The 21,375-nt window shown below is 41.3% G+C and overlaps 1 protein-coding gene across 1 annotated transcript; it reads right to left on the bottom strand.

The window, feature by feature from the left end:
• Positions 1-651: 651 nt before the first annotated feature.
• Positions 652-17,362, bottom strand: HPRT1 (hypoxanthine phosphoribosyltransferase 1). The gene is made up of 9 exons (XM_085060562.1): positions 17,155-17,362; positions 15,163-15,269; positions 13,508-13,691; positions 9,403-9,468; positions 8,747-8,764; positions 6,641-6,723; positions 4,053-4,099; positions 2,125-2,201; positions 652-1,532 (listed from the first exon to the last, which is right to left on the bottom strand). Exons 1-9 carry the CDS (start codon positions 17,179-17,181, stop codon positions 1,485-1,487), a joined length of 657 nt encoding a protein of 218 aa, XP_084916688.1. The 5' UTR covers positions 17,182-17,362; the 3' UTR covers positions 652-1,484.
• Positions 17,363-21,375: the final 4,013 nt, after the last annotated feature.

Here is a 21,375-nt window from a genome sequence, read left to right as displayed (position 1 = left end):
TACATTGTGTGAATTCATATTTTAGGTCTGCTGTTAACATTAAGTCAGCTGTAATTGAGCAGGCCACGGATGGGCAATAGTGTGCATTGCTTGGAAAAGTACAGACTCAAACTTCAAAACCACAGACAATTCTTTCAAAACAGAATCTTTCAAAAACTCCATTCAGCACTGAGCAGCACTAAATCCAAGGATGTGGTGGGAGAATCCACGGGCAGAAGTACAAGAAGCAAAAAGCTCCACACAAACACAGCTGTGAGCTGGGCTGCCACGTTCAGAACTGGACTCCACAGGAACACAAGTGCTAGTGAAACAAACCAAAATGATAACTTACAAAATGGTTGGGATTTTTTTCTTCCCCATGGATATATTTAATGAACTTAGAATTTCCATTCTTCATTTTTGCTAAGACAGAACAAACAGTACTTAAACTGTTTTCTCTGGAATCTGGTTTGGTTAGAGAATATGGAATTGTTTCAATATCTTCCCACAGCACTTTTATCACCTTGCTCTTAGGATTACATTAACCAAAAACTCTACAAAGGTAACAGATGTAGAATCTGCCTTCACTGTCACAAACATGAAAAATATAATTGAGAAGAAAATTTCAAGAGCACTTTAATATACAGAATGAGTGGGATAGGTGTGTGGGGCTTATTTTAAAGAGACAGCCTTTATTTAAAGTACTTTGCTTTGTAGATCTTATAAAGTAAACCGTACAATACTTTTTTTTCACAAATATATTAAAATTGTTTAAATTTAAAAGGCAATTCCACAGATTGATGGATATTTTTAAAGAAAAAAAATCTAACAGAAATAGGCAGCTCAACTAAAACTAGATTTTAAACATTCTGTTTTGTCATTCCATCTTTAAAAAAAAAGAAAAAAGAAAAAACCACACTTTTCACCCAGACTTCCTTTACAGCAATAAGGCAACTCCAGGAGATTTGGATGAGCTCCTTGGAGATTACAGATACTGTAACTGGCTGCTCCTCATGCTTTATAACACCCAAAGGTGCAACTATCCATTAATCACAATCACATCTGTGCATTAAAATATAAAACTTAAATTACAGATTTTAAAAATATTACTAATAGACTTCCCTATCATAAAATGTTTTACATTTACAGTACTTGAACTATTTCAGTTCTGGGTTGATGAGGTTTAAGCAATTTACCACTGCAAGAGTTAGACTCTGGAGCTCACAAACAGCACAACCCAACCAGGGGCAGCGATAGTCGGTAGAGTCATAGTGCAAATCAAAATAAGGAGTGCAGAACTGCACTAATTGTTTACATTTCTAAAATATAAATGAACAAGACGAGCTCTTATATTGTACATGCAATAAATTACAGTAAGCATATGGCAATGGGGCTGGGGCATTCTACAAGTGTAGCTGGTGTACCAGAGCTGAAGCCTGTGAAAGATAGGACTCAGTAAACAAAACATTTCCAAGCTCTGTTGTCACAGCACTTGAACTCTGCTTTCATGCTTTGTACTTCTGCTTCCCCGTCTCGCTGATCACACAGATATGCTGAAACAAAATAAAATAAAATGCTCCTGTTAGGAAACTAACATAAGAGACCAACGATTAACATCAATAATGAGCTTATGAAAGCAACACAAGTCTGCTGTACACACTTCAGGAGGAAGAAACTTGTGACACTGTTTATGCAGAAAAACTTGGGCCTTTTTTGGTCCAAAAATCTCCACATTGCCTTCTTTCTCCTCTCCTCATTGTCCCACCCAGTGTCTGCTGGGTCTGGTGAGACCCAGATGAAGAGTTAACGATAAAAATAATAAAATGTGAGTTCTTCTTCCCATGTCTCTCTTCTTTAAGTCTTACTTAACTAAGCAAATGCACTTATTTGTTGCAGAGATCTGGTGAGACAAGAAACCTCCCATTATTTCAAAGTTGAGAGTTGTGCAGCCTCCACTCTGCATGCAGCAAAATAAATTTTAGTTTCATCAGAGCTCTCAACGCTGCCCTGCTGCTCTCGGGCTTGTTCTCATCACTGGAACACGAGGCATGATTTACAGAGCAGGGAGAATGATGTGAGGAGATTTCCCTTCCTTCCTCCTCCCCAGTTTTAAATGGAGAAAAACATACGGGAAATATTACTTACGTTCAAATCTCTGAAGTATTCATTGTAATCTAGGGCGTATCCCACAACAAATTTGTCTGGCACTTCAAATCCAACAACTGAAAAAGACCATAAGTCACCAATGTGTTACAAAAGAACTTCCTAGAGTTCACTAGACCTTTTTGCAGAGACAATCTGGAATTTTATACACATAAATTGTGACTCTCTTTATTTCTTCCACTCAAGTACCCTCAGATTAATATTTGAGCTATTTTAGAATTTTAACTTCAATGATTTATCAGCTAAAGGAAATTAAACAGATGTATTTATTGGTTCCCACACAGCTATCTGGTGCTAGTCTGCAAGAAATGAATGGAAGCTCTTGAATTTACTGACAGGCTATTATTATGAGAATGTAAAATTCCTTGAAAATGTCCTCTGACTTTGCAAATACATACAGAAGTGCCAATCCTTACTGGCACTTCCTAGATACCTGGCATGCCAGTGCAGAAGCAGCGACTGGTGAGCACAACATAAACTCCCTTCACAGCATTATTCCAGAGGGAGAACCTCTGGGAGCTGGACCTGCATCCCAGGACAAAGGTCATTTGCAGGTTTCAGAAACAGATGTGGATTGGGTGCTTTGGGTTTGTTTTTGGCTTTTCTTTGTTGGTGTTTTCGTGTTTGGTTGTGATTTTTATCTCCCAGGAAATCTGCCTCAAAAGAGGACATCAACCATTCCAGATTGTCTGAACAGCTCTAGCAGGACACTTTGTGGTGGTCAGGCAGTACCAGTTCACCCTGTCTACACACATTATAAAATGACCAAAAATAATTATCTAAAATACAAAATTTCTGAAGGGTTTTCTCTCCTCATGTTAAAATGAAAGACTCCTGAGCACAGGAAAGCTTTGTCTTTTTCCTCTTCCTGGCTGCAGTGAGGAAAACAGATAAATTGTGCAATACAAGTGAAAGGCTACGTGCACTTCTGGAAAAGTTAAGTTGATGTTTAGCACTTACTGGGCCTCACAATGCAGGGATAAAAGAGAGGCCCAGCCATCACTGCCTTGTTGTCTCCTCCTTCAGAGCTCACATGTCTTGCTCTGGACAGATTGTCTCTGGGGACAGATGGCAAAACAAGTATTCTGCTGCAAGATGCTCCAAAGGCACCATTAGCCCAGCTAAGCCTATAATGAGATCCCAGGAACGAGGGGCATCCTTGCAGGAGGGGAACACCTCCACGAAGCCTTGAGAAACTGAAAAGCTTCACTTCCAGAGTATTGTATAACCTTGGAAAGAAGGAGAAAGAGGATGCAATTCTTCTCCTAAATTAATTTCACTTCCATAATGAAAGTGACAGGAATTTGGCCTCTGGAACAGGGTTAAAACACACAGCCCTGGCCAAGGCAGGAGGAGCTATCACTCTCTTACTGCTGCTGTGGATGTTCTTCTTTCACTAATGGTCTTGGGACAGGCAGGAGAAGACAAGAAGGGAGTAATTCCGATGCCCAGACATAACCAGTTTTGTATCAACTTAGGCATCTTACCACTGTAAACATTTATCAGACCTGATACCCCACATGGTCCTCCCACGTTCCTGGGGACATCCAAATGGCAGGAGGTGGCTAGGTTTAGCCATAAAAATCACTCTCAAAACTGTCTAAAGGTGAATCCAGCAGATTCCACCAGCTGAAGCATTTGACTACATGCAAGGTCAGAGAATTTGCACATGACAAAGGTGTAACCTGGACCAAAATGTCAAGGTTTGACTTTCAAGATAATAAAATGTTACAAATGTAACAAAGCCTGATTAACTATCTCCAAATACTTAAACCATCTAAATAAGAGCAAAGTCTACCATGAATCATTAGTGAAAATCTATTTTGGGACATCCATGGACTTGGAGGAAAAGGAACACAATACAGTGACATACTTTTAGAAATGAAAAATGGTTGTCAAAAGTCACTTACAGTCTGGCCGATATCCCACACTTCGAGGAGTTCTTTTTACCAACAAACTGTCAAATAAAACCAGGGTAAAATTGAAACATGGAAAAGCACCAGGTACAAATATACAAGTCTGTTTTGATGACAGAGAAGCTGCATTAGGCCTAAGTGTGCATAAGTGGCAGCATAATTACACATACTTTAAACCATTATTTTACTTGCAGGTACAGATGATCATAATAACAAAATCAAAACTTCCTAGAATCATGAATGGTTCACAGCCTAAAGGATAACAGGTCTGCAAGGAAAAGGCTGGGATATACTCATCTGGATGGGTTTTCACTTTTAGGTATGTTAGGAACTTCAGGTGCAATTTGCCTTTTAAGTAAGGAGGCAACAATCTGGGATGTGGCCCAAGAAAAAAGCCCAATGAAAGTGTAAATTTTATGAAGCAAAAGTTCAGCTGCTTTACCATGACCTCAACTGCACTTGTGCAACTTGTCCTTAACTGGTTTTCACTGGTAGTAATTAATACTAATAAAGAAAATACACATAATAAAGTAATAAAATACCCATAAAGAAAATGTAATTGGTTCTGATAACCAGGGGATACAAAACAGCTCCAGTTTTCCACAATTAATGGTCAGAGGGGTAAAAATCATGGAGATACAAAGCTGGGGGTAATGTGGTAGAGAGAAATGCCCTGCTAGCTTAGTTTGATTTGCTCATCATTCAGCTGAGCACTTCTACCTCTTGTAAGACAAACCCAGAGGTCTGATTTTTGTCTGTCTGGGACACAGAGACTTTGAAAGGAAAGGAAAAGGTGGTTGATGGCTGAATGTAAACAGGAGCAGCATAACTCTCTGCACTGAGCACAGACCCCTTCCCTCTTGGATCACCACTGAAGGTGGGGCTTCATTTGCCACAATCACAATTTTGATTCTAATTTCTGAAACTTCTAATTGGGAGACTCGATTTTTGAGAATTGGTGTAGGATTTGATCAAAGAAATGCAAAATCACACTAGCATTAGTTCACATCTCCCTATAACTGCCTGATTGTCTGAAGGAAAATAAATAAAAACCTTTTAAAAAACCCAAACCAAACAAAAAAACCGAACAACAAAAAACCAACCAAAAAAACAAAGCCTAAAAACAAAAAAACCCCAAAACCCCAACCAAAAAACCCTCAAAAACACATGCCAAAACAAGGCAAATTAAAAAAACACCCACAAACAAACAAAAACAAACATCCAATCAACACCACCAACAAAACAACAACCAAAAAAACAGAAAGAAGAAAAGAAGAAAATAAAGAGAAGAGAGAGAAGTGAAGCAACTAAGAATGTAAGACTATCTAGAATGATCGTGTTTCCCTGATCAGGTCTTTGGCAACTGCAACAGGTTTGAAATTACTGCAACAGGTTTGAAAAACAGGAAATTGGTCTTTGCATATATTATATTATATTATATTAATTATATTATATTATATTATAAATTATTTATACAGTTGTGTTACAACACTTTTCAATGACACATATTTAAAAACTGGCCAGGGGGAAATCCACAATAGCCTCACCTTCAGCAGGTCACCCCCAGATTATCAGCAAGAAGAGCTGCTCTGGTAAGTCTAACAACTGCTTTGACATTGTTATGGCAACACAAGTGATTAGATATTACACCCAGCTCTGCTTTATCTCTAATCCCCAGCAATCATTATGCTTTTATTGGAAAATACACAACCACAGCACAGCAGTGCAACAGATGAAAATAAAAAGAAGTAGGAGTAATGTTGATATTGGTTAATAATACAATATTATCCTCAACATATCTTGTTGGTTGCAAGTTACTTCATTATGAAATGTTTTGAATGTAATTGATTGAAGGTGTAACTAAGTAGAAAAGCCTGGCAGAGCATATGGCTGGGTGACTTTACAGAATGACCTCTAAAGCTCAGCTGCACTATGCCCACTACCCAAACATTAATGTCCATGTGGAAACTAACTGAATTCCACAATTAAAGAAGGAAAAATGGAATAAAATGTCTCCATTGCATAGCCACACCACTGCAGTACTGTGAAGTTACAAACAGTGCCAGCAGAAACAAACATCTTTGTAGAGACACTACATACAGGTAAGTGAGAACCACTTAATTTTTCTTATCCCCCCTTCCAGTAAAAGTCTACATTTATTAATTAAATTTGTGTTGAAAATTCCAGTATCAACTTGAGAGGCTACTTCTTTTAAAACCAAAATATTTAAATTCTTCTAGATACTTCTAAACTTGGACTTCAGTGGTAAAACCCCACAAACCTTACCATGATAGGCAAGAGGTGTTCCAGGCATGCACAAGCTACCCCTTCTGAAGCACTGAAATTCTTCCAGCCATAAGACTGGAAAGAGCAGTATTTCCAAAAAGCAAAAGTGCTTTAAGAGTTTAAACAAGTAGTAACTTCAACAGATCAAATCACATGACTCCTGCAGAAATGTTCCCTCCTGTTTCTCTTCCATGGAAATGTATTCTACCTTTGTTTTCACTTGTTGGTTTGGGTTTTTCTAAACTGTGTGTCCTTCTTAAGGTGAAAACCAGCACAAATAATGATTAAACATTTACCTGGCTACTTTCACCATCTTTGGATTGTACTGCTTAAGTAGAGACAGCAGCGTTTTCATTGTTTTACCAGTATCAATTATATCCTGAAAATAAAAACACTCACGTAAGACAGAATATTAAACATGTCAGAGAAACATTTTTGAGCTTTTACCATAGAAATTGCTCATCCACAACAGCATGAAAACATGGCAAACTACAGCCTGTAAAAATGCTGACAACCGAATCCAGGTGACACGAACATGGTGCTGGGATTATGCAACCATGCTGGATAAAGTGATCATGCTTAACTGTTGTGGATAACCACGACTTTGTTGTGGAGAACCATGACTTTGCAGTTACTAAAATGACCTTCTTGGCTCCTTCTGCAGGTTTTATGGCTTATGCTCCTTGCAGCAACTGGACAATGTTTAATTCAAGTATGATAAGAGTAATAATAGTCTGCCTGTTGAGCTCAGTTACAGAGTATTCAACAGGAAGAAAAGCAAGAAGGGAAAACAGACAGAAAAATCCAGTATTGCAATTAAAGAAAAAGTCCTTGCCCTGGCCTAAAATCAGATCTATTTGAAGTGACAAAGGCAGACAGCACAGAAGTAGCAATATGCTGGTTTCAGCTTATTTTCCCATGACTCCCAATTAAAATAAAAATCAAACAACAAACTCAACAGAGCACCTGTCAGCATTACCATTAACAGTCAATGCTTTTAATCATTAAACTTCAGAGAAGTTAAAGATGTACAGCTATACAGATAAAAATCAAAGCTGGTAAATAAACAAAGTAGCTACTTCCATCCTCTAAGAGAAAACCAGAAGCTATTACTGATTTTGTGGTGTGTGATGAGCTGTTTATTGGAGATGAATCCCTACTTTGTGCAGAACATTTTGGACATTAAAGGGATGCAGTATAGAAAAGCCTATTGCTCAAGACATTAAACCTACAATAGATGTGTATTTTATCATTTGACAGTTAAAATGGTTATCAGTAAGAGTTTATATTTGACAGTGTGTAAGAGGAGTCACTGGACAGACGATTCACTGAACAAATAAGAACCTAACTTAATCTGGGGATTATTCATCTGAAATGGAGCAAATACATAATTAAACACATCTGCCTATCTGAAGCAAAGCATACTTCAAAGGACACCACTGATCACACAATGACTGCTGTATACATACTATTTTGGTAGGAGTTTTGGAACTGAATGTGCTTCCTGTGGAATAATATAACCTTCTCAAATTAGGAAAATAATACATAGAAATACATTTTACGAGAGGAAACATCCTTCCCTTTGGCTGATGAATCAGTTGCCATAGCTGTTTCTTTGCTTACAAACATGCCATTTCCATTATTTGGAGCTGCAACATATTATTAGATTGCACATCCACTTTTCCTGTCTACTGCTGCTGCTTCCCTATCCTAAAATTGTCAATTGTACTCAAGGAAAATTATATTGGCTGAACATCAGCAATGGTGTTCATCAAGAAAGAGGTATGAAGGCAAGAATTAAGCAACAGCACCTACCAGGCAATCAAACTGTACTCTACTTGGTGTCACCCAGAGAACCATGACATGGCAGAGGAATGGGAATTTAGCAATTGCAAAATGCCCATTAAGAATTAGGATTCTCCACGTCACTATTCTATAAACAAACTACACACAGGAACACTGGACTTAGATCTGTTTTTCACATATTTTAGGATACTCATAGCAGGAATTCCTTCTACCTCTGCAGTTTAGTTGCCTAGCTTGCTGTGATGAACTCAGAACAATAATATGCTTAGTATAAATTTTTTCAGGCTACCTTTTAAAAGGAAAAAAAAGAAAGAAATCAGACGCTTTAGAATTGACAAAATTGCAGAAAACTAAAAGAAAATACAAACAATTTTAGATAGATGTTTTCCTGGTTAAATACAGCAGTTGAATGCAATTGGAGAATTCAGAACACAGCTTAGTTCAAATTCAGAGACCACTTGCAAAACTCAGGACTGCAGTCAGAAGCTGGAAGGCTTGAAATGAGAAACTGCAGGTTTTCTGGCTTAAGAACAACTTCTATTAGAACTCTTTTACCAGTCACACATTAGAATTTTAAAGTGAAACATGGTACTTACTTCTACGATCAAAACATTCTGGTAGGAAGAAAAGGAAAAACAAATCCATTAGTATCTAGAAACATACAATTTCTTATTAGTCTCCCTAACTCATTTTCAGTGCAGTTAAATATTTGCACCACCATTTATGAATGTTTACCCATGTAACAGAAACTGCTTTGTAGTTTAACATTTCTGATGCTCTAAGACAATTAGCTGAGATTCTTCTCAACAGCTCACGTTAAGCACAGTCTTTGAATTATTCAGACTTTGAAAATTCTAGACATATGCAAAAGAGATCAAAACAGAGTCTACACAATTCCTACTCTTCTAGTCCTACTGCAGAGACATAGAATTCTGTCATACCTATATCCTTGACACTGAACTGAGACATTTATGCCTTAAAAACCACGTGTGTGAGGAGAAGGGGAAAGGGATGTGCTCTGACAGAGCAGGAGGCAGTGCTGTTTTAGCCCCTGACATGTGGCTCAATGATCTTGGTAGAATCACTGGAGAAAAGCAGATTCCCAATTTACATTCTCCCATTTCCTTCTCTTGTCACTGCCTATCATAGCAACCTCCATTCCTGGCCTGGGCTGCACCTTACACATCTCAACAGTACGAATTCCCACCACTGCTTCAGTGGAATACCAGTACAGACACACAAAGAGCTGTACCTTTCCAGTCAAGGTTGAGAGGTCATCGCCCCCAATGACTTTGATATCTCCAGTTGACTGATCATTCTAAGAAAGAGGAGGGTGAACATTAGCATGACCAGAATTAAATTGATTTTCTTCTTGCAGTAAATGTCAAAACTGCGAAGTACACAACTAGTAAATGCTAAAACTTTCAGAAACATGGCACCAACAGCATCCCTCTATTAACAAAGAAATTACAAGTGATCAGCTTCCAAGATGGCACCGCAGCTTAAAGACTGTTTGACAAGAGATTTACATGAACACAGGCATCATCTCTCATCTGTGAACATTATATATACATATGTATCTAAAAAACAAGGACTTACTATGCATTCTCTACAGATATAGAACCAAGACAAAAAGCTTTGGTTTCCAAGCTACAGGATGCTATATAGCTGGTAATTTACATTTTAAACTTTATTGCTTTAGAAAGTCTTACCCTGAATAAGAATAGGCAATCATAACAAGAATAGTCAGCAAACAAGCACTGATTACTATATAGAACAATAAGCTACAAAAATAGCCTGAAAAGCTTATGCTTAGTTTACAAAAAATATTGGCAACAAATCAAATTACTTCTTACACAATTGAACAGCAATATAAATATATCATCACTACACTGCATTTTACTTCAGTAAATCTGATCTATGATAAAAACAAAAATTAACTGTTATATAGGAAAGTTAAAAGCAGCTGCTAGGAGTGCTTCACAAGTCTTTGAAGTTTATTAAACTCACTCAAGTGATTTTAAACCTGGACAGAGCCTCACAGCTCACACTAGATGTCATGTGCAGGTGCTGAGCTCCTGAGCAATGAAAGGGTGAAAAAACAGTTAAAGATTTCTGACACTAGCCGTAACCAGATTTCCACTGGCAATGACTTGGTTTAATAATTAAGCAATGTTTTAATTATCTTCAGGAGCCTTATTTCCGAGATCAGTACTGGTAAGAGTTTAATGCTTCATGGTTTAACACATAAGAGTTTTACTGTTTAGATCTGTTTTCACTGCCTCCCTGTTGTCACTGCTGGAAAACAATTATGTTTTACAAGACTGTAACTCCTGACTCAACTGACTCTAAGATCACCTTTTAAAGTAGCATTTAAAATTCCTTACAGTGTCTGCTGTAAGGTTTGGTTAGCAGAGACCTTTCAGAATACTGCTGTGAACAGCCTAAGCAGAGTTTACCATGTACTCCACTGAAAATCCCTATTTTCACAAGTGACAGTGCAATACATCCACTGTCTTTTGGTTGCCCTTCATGACTATACAAGCAACATTTGCTCATTTCCATGCTTAAGTGCAGGAGACTGGTGAAAAGCCATTCTTCTTGTAACAGAATAAACAGTTTGTCAAGAATACTGAGAGCTGGATCTGATCACAAACACTATCTTTCCATTTCTTAACAGCTTGCAAGATCATTAAAATTCCTCTGTAAAGACTTGGAAAACTAGAGTTACAAGCAAAGTTTAATCATAGCTTGATCATGTCAGTATTCTTAGAGAATTATTTTGGGTGCAGTACAGTATGAACTTTGCATTGCAACACAAAAAAACCCCCATATGCTTGTAAATATTAAATGATCAGTTTGAAACAAAAATAGAACTTCAATTACATCAATTACAGAACCATTACAAAAGTTCATCTGCTTCATTTATGTGACCAGGATATTTTTAACATGTTTTGTCCAGTCTGTAAAGGCAGGCTGCATGATCCAGTAATCACATCCAGAGACAGTGACGAGAGCTGAAAAGCTCCAATGTCCATTACAGTTTGTGATGGTTTTCACACCACTGAACACAGATCCCTTAATGTAGCAAAGCACAGATCAAAACTACAGAGCAGATTTAGCATTCTGACACTATTACTGATGGAAGACCCAGTCAAGCTGTTACATACATGTCCACAGTAAGATAATCTTATCCAGTCTGTCAAATTATGCAATCTAAAGGACCTAAATTTGGATATTAATAACCACCTAAGAGAGGCTACAGAAAAGAAGTGCTCATGAATACTGTAGTGGAGGCATCACGTAATAGCAGCTCCTCACTCATCCAGAACAAGAAAACATTCTTTTATAGAATTGGCTGACAAGATCAAACACCCTGAAGCCAACACCTCAAGGAAAACATTCGGCTTCAACTCCTTTCTGTCTACATCTCTCTGCTTTTCTCCTCATCCACTTGTTTCTATAGTAAAAACAGGATTTTCATTTCCACAAAACTTATTTTGCTGTTCACACCCCTATTAATATCAAGGCACTGCAGTTCTAGGGGGAAGAACAAAACCAGCTGTAGTAAAGAAATGAACCAAAACACACCTGAGGCACCATAAAAAGGCAGCCTAGCTTTTTAACAGAGGTTTTTTTCAGGTGTTTCAAACTATTTCTCCAGTACTTTTTTCTGAGTTAGACAGTAGAAAGCATTAAAGGGTGTTGTCTTTGTACCGATTTTTTAAATAAGCTAAGTAAGTTACTGGAAGTGTTCCTTGGAGAAAGTAGAAGATCCACAATTTCTTCTCCAAGAAAGAACAGGTGGAAGTCATAACTTCCTATTCTTTAACCTACTATTATATAACAGACATTCAATTTTCTGTGGCTTTTACAGGCAGAATATATGGGTGTGTGGGTGCTTTGGGATGAAGTGGACTGGACTCAAGAGCCTGTCCTTTTGGGAGGTATAGAAGAAAAGAGGCTCAGACTGCTCTCACTCTCTGATTTTAACACAGTGCACAAGCAGAGTGCCTTGTGAGTACAACCAAAGGCTAGCATGAGCCCTTCCACCCAGCCTTGCGTTCTCATTAAAGCACATAACTAAATTACTGCCTCATGCTCTGTAAAGGTGAGTGTGGTCTCCAGGTAACTCCTGGACAGGCAGCTGTGTGTGTGCCTCAGGCAGCCAGGGCTGCTTGTCCTGCAAAAGGACTGGACCAAAGCCCCACGCAGTTCTTGGCTTTGTCATGACACATTAATGGAGAGCTTGACAGGAATCATGGATTTATTTTCTGCAACAGTCCAGACTAAGTCTGTAAATAATTCCATCTGGGGTTTCACAGTTTAATGAAACAAAGGATGAGACTGATTTTTTCAATTCAGTTATCTCTATTTTTTTCTGCTGGAATAGGCTCTGTTCTACAACTGTGACAAGTAACCCACAGTGCTGATCTCAAAGCAATGCTGCTGACACAGGACCAGCAGCATAACCTTGTGAAACAATGTATTCAAACACTCTAAATTGAAACAAAAAAAGTCATAATTTCCATCTTATAGATGGCCTTAAGGAAAAAACCCATAAATTTCTGAAATCCCAGAGACTTGGCTCTCAGTAAGCTGGGAATCACAGAGTGCTGACAAACACCTGCTTCTTCCCCTGACCTGCACAATGTAACACTGTGCTTCCTTCTATAAAACCTAAGTTACCTTGTGTTACAGAATGTGCTCTGTTTCCCTCCAAAGCTGAATACTTGTGTTCAGAATCAAACAAGATTCTTTCCCCACAAATGTAAACCTAAGGCAACCTATGCCTTGTCTTGAAAAGGTAATGCAATATTCAGAGGTCATTAATCCTAAATCTAGGTTTATGTATCTAGTGTTTCCTCATGGCAAATACAACTAATTTTGTTCATTGTTTGGTTCATCCAAATAAAAATTATAGGGAACTTGGGTATAACCATTTCTGCAGCTTTCAAGTCATCCTGTCTAAGAATGATGTCTGGGCCATATAAAAACTCCCGGAATTAAATTTTTGTAGTAACAGTTGCAGGAGAATTCTCTATACTAGTCTAGAGACACAGCCTTAGAGATGGGGTAGAGGGCAGAGAGGATATTGTTGAGCAAGTAGAGGACATGCAAAGGGTCTCTCTCCTCTGCATAAGGATTTTATTGGGGTGAGGAGATAGCAAGGTATTAAAGAAAAGGTATATGATATAATACATTAGAGAAAGAGTAAATTGGCTTGTGACTCTTAATTCCCTTAATTATTTGTTTAATATTAGCATATTAGGGCAGTAACAATATTAAAACACCTCTGTTAATAATTTGCAGTCAACTTAGCTAAAAATTGCACAGTACTGCATAGAGATACTTACACAATAACTCTTCAACCTAATGAAGTCGACTGTCATGGGGATGGATTTGTCACTGTTTCTGTTCAAGGCTTTGATGTAGTCTAATAAATCAGCAAAAAATTTATAGCCACCCTTGAGTACACAGAGTGCCACAATATGGTGTCCTCCCATGCCCTTCATGATTTCTCGTGCCAGTCTCTCAGTCCTAAACAAAACCAAGGAAAAGTGAGCTGTCATAACATTTCATTCATTCACCATAGCAGCAGCATTTGACACTCCTAGCAGCAGCAAACACATGCAGCAAACTTGGAAACACGTTTTGCTTGGAAAATACTTGCCCACCCACCACTTCAGTCACTTTTACACGTTACTGGTCAACAAAGTTTTGCTTTTCAAGGTTAATCCAACAGCAGTGCTGCCAAATGTGCTTGTTTTCCTATATCACACGCAGCCAAAGCAAACCTTAACACCCTGAAACTGTTTCACTGTCAGATATGAGACATTAAGGTGTGTTTTCCCTTTCCAAAAACAGGTTCAGCTTCCATGCAAACAGCAACGTAAGCTAACACAACCCCAAAGGCAGTAGCCCTGATCAGATGATGAGCGAGAAAACTCTCAAATTGTAAAGTGAAGAGTTTATGTTTATTCGCCAAATCAGAACGCCAGAAATTTGTCCTCAAAGCAGAATACAATACCAGCAAGGCAGAGCAAGAGAACACTGCATCTTTTTTCTGCAATAATTGTTTCTAAATTTATCTTGCCATTCATTTTAGAAAGCATGGTTTGCATTTATTGTGTGCCAGCTGACAGCAGGTTTCTCAGAGAAAGCCAACCACTATAAAATGTCAGTTCCTTAATGATGCGTACTTTGTCCAATTTTTCCCTCTATATGGACTTCCAGTGCAAAGTTTTAATATTTAAAAATAAACTCTTTTTATAGGGGTGTTCAGGGGTGTATCTAGTCAAACAGAACCATGCAAAAATCTACATGCATTCCTAGTCACAAGATCCCCTCCAAGACCCACCCAATACCACTCATAAAAGGCTTAAATTCACTGAATTTTTTGTTCATTCTCTTAAAGGAAATGAGCAACTTTCAAACACAAAGTAAAGCAAAAATGTCCTGTAGGCTTATACACCCATTTCTGATCACAAAAGATAGAACTTGCACTGCACATCACAGATTTCAGCAACCACTGAAATGACAGATTGATATTTGCAGACCATAAAGTCTTTCTCAGAAGGCAGAAGAAATCTGGATGCTATTTATCTACCACACGAACATGATAAAGTCTAAAATGATATGATATAATAATTTACTTTTATTAGTATCTTATAGAAATTCAAGAGACTGTATTTTCAGACTGAACTGGCACAACAAAACATCTTCTAATTAGATTTTAAGAAGGTAAAACATCAAATAAACACTGGAAAGAAAGCTGTAAGTTGCTACATACTACAAAATTTCACTTGAGAATTATGACCAATTTTCAAAGAATAGCATGACTGCAAATGTACAAACTCTTAGAAGCCAAAAAAAAAAAATAGATTAATTGTACCTTCTAGTCTCTAATTAAATGTAATCTATTTAGACAGTCTCCAAGCAGCAAAATTATCACTGGAAGATGTTTATTTCAGTTTCACGGAATCAGTGTAGTGTCTGAAGTCAAACAAACCTGTCCATGATGAGCCCATGAGGAATATAGACTTTTTCCAAATCATCTGCATAATGTTTAGGTATGCAGAACAAATCCAGGTCGTAACCTTGTTCGTCATCGCCAATCTGCAAAAGGAAATAAGGTGAGATTTCCAGAATGCCTTACAGGAAGTCTGCACTGAGAAATTTCAAGTCCTTTCCTTTATTCAGTAAAAACTTCCAAACCCATGAGTAAAACCTCTCAACCCCACAACACACATCAGAACCACCTTACACTGCCCCTCTTTAAAAACATCAGTCACACTGAACACAGCATGAAGTGCAATCTAAGAGTTCACAAGGGTTACTAGAATTACCATGAGCTGTTATGCAATACAATGTGTGAAAGGAAGTCCTACAACATTCTCCTCCGTTGGAGAGCAGGAAAGTTAAGTTACTACACCTCAGTGAAACTCTACGTTCAATTAAAAAAATAATCAAGCCTTTTAGCCTCTTTGATTTTCCTAGTGTAATACAAAACCTCCATTTGCAATTGAGCAAGCAGAGGTTCTGACATGGACACCTTCCAAATCTCCACAACACCCGATCACAACAAAACACAGGAGCCAGTTTGCAGGACAAGAGAGCTACGCGAGCATGACAAGTTGTGTTGCTCTGAAGAAAGTCTGCTCTGACCATCTGACCATTGTTTCAGGAACAGGGAGGTTTGAGATCATTCAGAATCTGAAATTAAAGCTTCCAGCAACCTATTCCACACGGGCAAACTCCCTGTATGAAAGAGCCTGCAACACTGGCAAGTTAATATGCATTAATTAGGACAAGGGATTAGCATAGGTACATAATGATATCAAACACTGCTGAGGTTCAGGGCACACTGTCACATCACGCAGAGTCTTCCTTTAATTACTTCACTCTCTGGTTATGTAGCTGGCTACTACTATGTGAAAAAGAATTTCAGATGGAAAACAGAAGGTTAGTGCTGACAGTTCACTAGGGCAGGCATTTTAAGTATTCATTTTGGCTACCACTGCCCTTGCAGGACTCAAATCTTATTTTGGTGTCTGTGGAAACACTTACCTGCCAGTGATCAGCCAACTGTTTACATGGGGTTTTTGTTTAGCAATCTTTAATGAGTATTTCATCTGGGGAATTTCATCACTAGTTCAACCCCCCATCCAAAACTGACCCTGTGTTAGCTACACGCACACAGCTCATGGTCCCTGCAGTCCACAACAGGCTGCTATTTTAAGAAATAAGGCAGCTCCCTCCCAAAACTCATGGTGTTTGCCTTGGGTCAGACCCATCGTTATATGCAGCATGTCTACTAAACCTTCCTTTCTGCATCTGGCAGGGAATGGACCCTTCCTACAGGTTTTATCAGGTTTTTTATGGACTGCAGGGATTTACTGTCGCAACCTCGCGGCCGGCACAGATCTCGGCCGTCAGACAACGCACGCACTTTATCAGCACTGGCACTAGCTTTAAAAAGATTAATAAAAATGAGCATTAAGCGCCTTAGCAGATGCGGCAATTACGCACAAATGTAAAGGATGCTGCTCCTGCAGGAGCAGAAGCAGCTCACGCACGTGGGGCTCTCCCGAGCCGAGAGAACAGCAACAGGAATAGGAAGTTGTGCCGCGCAGGGGGAAGTTCTTCCACCTTCGCTCCGGAGGCGCCAACGCCGGCTGTGCCCGCCGCCCTGGGGCTCCGATCGCCCCGGACCGCACCCCGAGGGACCCGCCATCGCTCCGCGAAGGGACGCGCCCGGCCGGCGGCGGCGAGGCAGGGACGGGCAGCCCCGGGCCCGGTGCCGGGAGGCCGGGCTGCCCTCAAGGTGACTCCGCGGGGCGGCGGCTCCCGGCGCCGAGGGACGCGACGCGACACGGCACGACACACGATACGCCACGCCACGCCACCCCCCGCGTTCCCCCGCAGATCGCCGCACTCCGGGGGCAGGCGGGTCACAGCGGCCCCGGCGGCCGGCATCCCCCGTCCCGCGGGCGGGACTCACCACGATGCAGGGGCTGGGGTTCGCCATGGAGCGCGGCCCCGCCGGCGGCGGCTGCGGGCGGCTCGGAGCGGCGGGAGCGGGCGCCGGGAGCGACAGGAGCGGCGGCAGCGGGCGGTGGGAGCTGGAGGCACCGGGAGCGGGAGGCACCGGGAGCGGGAGGCACCGCGCCCGCAGCGGCCCCGGCGCCGCCTCCGCGCCCTCCGCGCTCCCCGCCCTCAACATGGCCGCGGCGGAGCCGCCCTCAGCGCTGCCGAGCGGGGAGAGCGGACACAGCGGCCGAGCCGCGCCCTCGGCGGGGCTGTCCCCATCCCTGCGGGGTGCCGCTGTCCCCGCGCTGTCCCACCGCCCCACTCATGAATCTTGAGAGTCGACCCTCCCCGCCACAGCACGATGTGCGTTGCTCTCCCCTAGATGATGTGGGAAGGTGACAGTGCTGTGTCCAGTTCTGGGCCCCTCGGTGCGGGAAGGACATTGAGGTGCTGGAATGAGTCCAGAGAAGGCAGCAGAGCTGGAGAAGGGTCTGGAGCACAAGGCTGAGGGAGCTGGGGGTGTTTAGCTTGGAGAAAAGGAGGCTCGGGGAGACTTTATTGCTCTGTACAGCTCCCCGACAGGAGGGTGTAGCCGGGTGGGAGTCAGGCTGCTGTGCCAGGGAGCCAGCGACAGGGCCAGGGACACAGTCTTAAGGGAGGGTTTAGGTTGGACATGAGGAGGAATTTATTCACAGAAAGGGTGGTTAGACATCGGAACAGGCTGCCCAGGGAGGTGCTGGAGTCACTGTCCCTGGAGGTGTTTAAGGAAAAACGTGGCACTCGGTGCCGTGGTCTGGTTGACAAGGTTGACTCGATGATCTCAGAGTTTTTTTCCAACCTATTGATTCTGTGCTTGTGTGACTCCTATGTCCAGGGGGAGCAGGGTGGGTAACTGCTGTCCTTCCAGAACCAGGGACAGGGATACACATCCATCAGGTGTTCACTTCCATGGAGGGGCTCCACAGAGGTCAAATAGTAAGAAAGCATGGATAGTTCTAGTGGTCTCAAGTGGGAGAAAGAAAAAAAAAATAGTGTCAACTTTTCCAGTAGGTGTAGAATTAAGGACAACAGTGCAAATGGAAATTCGTGATTTCTTATATTATGTAGCAGCTGAAGACTTTCCGCTTCTTTCTCTAAGGGGTGGAAACCAAGTTTTATTTTATACTGCATAAAATCTTGGTGTCAAGAAAAGGGTAATGATTCTTAAAAATAACTTTATTCATAAAGAGCTGTAGCAATCACCCTCTGATATATATCTAGCGTTATTACTGTTGGCTTAGAAAAACACGATGATATCAAATTAAGTGTTTCTTCGTACGAAATAACCAATTCAAGCAAATTTTAACAAAGCAAATAGGCACGATCCCTAGTGAGTGCTGCATTGTTGCAGCCTCGGCGGGTTAACTGGAGTGGGAGGAACGAGCCTTTTTCAAGTTGCCTGGAGCAACAGAATGAAACACGCCCTGCAGCTAAGGGATATCAGGAACTTGTCATAGCTGGACTATTTCCAGAAGGCCAGGAAGAACAGCTGCCTTGTCAAGTTCAGGGAGAGCCTGATATTAGTGGGCAGTGGGCAGGATCTGTGGAGAGACTCTGCAACATGAAAAGCATTATAGCATGTGCTTTTATTTTAGTTGCTGAAGACATTTCTCACTAATGACCAATATCAAGTAGCATCCAACAGCACCTTTCTGATATCATGCAGGAGTTGTTGGTTTGACTTCCATGCGGTTTCTCCCCAGCAAACAAAACCATTAGTCCTGTTTTGCCCTTCTGGGTGAGCAATTTCTTTGTTCCTCCTGCCAAACAGCACATTCCTGGATCCAAAGCATTCCTGGTCCTGCTGGCACCCCATTATGGAGGGAAAAACAGATTTACAAAAGCAGAAGTATTTGCTGATGTTACAGGAAGTTGGTTAGAAGAGATCAGCACCAAATTTTGTAGATGACCAGTTTTGTTCTTGCTGGTATGAGGCCATTGAGGCTTGCAGGGCAGAGTGAGAGATACCTAGAAGCTGCATATTTTCTGTCTGGATGATGCATAAGGTGGGAAAGCCAAAGTTTTAATTTCTCTGATATACACAGCTTTTTACAAGGCAAAATAATGTAATAAATGTGCAGAGCGTTTTGTCTCTAAGTAGACTCTTGTTTTCATAATTATTTTGTCCTCTGCTGCCAGCCAGGCATATCTCAGGGCTCAGACCCAGTGAACCATGGCCTGTGTGAGCACCAGTTGTAAATAATTTTGTTAATAGACTTTTAAAAACCTTTCTTGGTAACCATATGTCCCCATTTGTGGGGTACCTGGAGGTAACAACATCTTCTGGAAGCACCTGAAGTGGTGTGCTCTGGGTCAGACCTTCAGATCAGTGCCCATTCACCAATCCCCCCCTCTTCTCCCCATTTTTCCCTCCCAGCTTTGCCATTGCTGCTGGATGACTCACAGGGAATTAGCAGAATTTATCTGCCGGTTTTGTTTCACAAAACAAGTCTCCTAAAGAAATCAAAGAGTGCAATGAATTTTCAGCAGATTAACTAGACCAACACAACTCCCTTGTGACCAGAAATTTGTCTGTGCAGACAAAATGGGAAAATGGAGAGTCCTAGGGACATTAACCTAGTCCTGAAACGAGCAGCACCTTTTTAATCCAGAGGAAAACCAAAAAGAAATATCTGATTAAATTATATAGACAGCATTCACCAGAATGTGAGTTTAGCACAGAAGCATCCCATCTTCATCATGGCTACTGAGAAATCTCTCCACTCTGACTAGTAATTTAAATAGCATATAATTATTTTCCTAGCCAAATATTTCAAATGAGAGAGGAAGCCAGATGTACCAAAACATAATTTAAAAAGAGACACACCCTGCATAAAACATAGGTAATAGATGCTGTTCATTGCAAAAAGTCTTTTAAAATAATGTTCTGTGACTTGTTGATTGCTGTGAAAATTTGTCATCACAGTGACTCTCAGTGGGGACAGTCTCCATGGATTTTGGGAAGTGGTGCCTATCTACTTAGTGGTTTCAAGACTGGGATTTCCTGGATAATGAAAATTTATCAAGTTTTCTCTCCCTGTCCAGCTAATAAGTGACAATTTAGTTGCCAAAACTAAGATAAGCAAAACCTCTGTACTACTCTGGAGCTGTAGATAACTTTTTTTTATCACTAAAAAAGTTTTCACACTCCAGGATGGAGGTTGAGGGAATTACAGACATTTTGCTCCTTATTCAGTAGTGCAAGGAAGGGTCAGTGACACAAAAATTACGCAATTAGTACAAAAGTGGCTGATCACAAAATGTGAACTGCAGCCCGGATTGCTGCAGACCACGCTGCTCTTTGGGCAGGTATTTATGGCATTTATCAGCTTTCGTTTGCAAACATCCGTTCAGAGTGATTGCAGCAGGCCTGGCTCAGCAGGACCAGACAAACACCAGCGTCTGTCACAACAGAGCGGAGAGGCTGGCGCTTGGCACCGCGCTCACCCACCGACACCGGAGCCCTGCCCGGCCGGAGGGACCAGGGGACAGCCTGCTGGAGGGCCAGCTCACCCCAGGGCCTGCAGAAACTGAAACAAGGGTTACACTTCAAATGGCACAAAGCAAGCAAAGGCAGATCCCCTCACTAGGCTCAGCACTGCCAGACCTGAAGCACAACGCTGTGCTGTTGGCCTTGTGCCCATTGAGGCACACAAGACTTTGGGTAGCCCAAACCCCACGGCTGTGACTGAGCACATGTGGGGTGCAGCTTCCCCCCAGCAGCTCTGGGGTCTGGGCTTGCTTCTCTCCCTGCTCTCTGGAGATCTTGTTCTCTGGGTACAGGAGAGCTGTGAGAAGTGGCTTGGGTGGAGAGGAAGGCACACCTGAAATGCAGAGACTCGCCCAAAGGACAGTGTGTTTGTTTGAACCTGTCCTGATACAAGGGTTGAAGCCTGAGCAATGTAACTACCAGGAAGGTATTTTTCTTCTTTTGCTGGAAGTGGCTGTTTTCCAAGCTCAGCTTGACTCATTGGGCAGTGCAGCCTGATGGAGTTGCTGAGTAAGAAAATAAGAAGGTTAACCCAACCACAGCTCAGTGCTGGCTGCAGAGCCACTTTCAGAGATGCTGCACCAAACTTTGCTGCATGAGCACCATCCCTGCTGCCACACGAGGGACGCCAGTATTTCTCAGCCACTGTCCCATGGCGCTGCA

This window comes from Lichenostomus cassidix, chromosome 4A, assembly GCF_008360975.1.
Source record: "Lichenostomus cassidix isolate B80296 chromosome 4A, HeHo_3.0, whole genome shotgun sequence".
Taxonomy (NCBI): domain Eukaryota; kingdom Metazoa; phylum Chordata; class Aves; order Passeriformes; family Meliphagidae; genus Lichenostomus; species Lichenostomus cassidix.
The sequence above is the reverse complement of the archived record's forward strand: the minus strand, read 5'-3'. Positions and strand labels throughout refer to the sequence as shown.

What these genes read in the sequence shown, in the direction of transcription:
- HPRT1 (XM_085060562.1), bottom strand. Translation starts at nt 17,181, where the DNA reads ATGGCGAACCCCAGCCCCTGCATCGTG. An exon ending in TTAGGTTGAAGAGTTATTGT is followed by an intron (nt 9,469 to 13,507) that starts GTAAGTATCTCT and finishes CCTCTTTCTTAG; the next exon opens with AATGATCAGTCAACTGGAGA. An exon ending in AAGATGGTGAAAGTAGCCAG is followed by an intron (nt 4,100 to 6,640) that starts GTAAATGTTTAA and finishes TTTATTTGACAG; the next exon opens with TTTGTTGGTAAAAAGAACTC.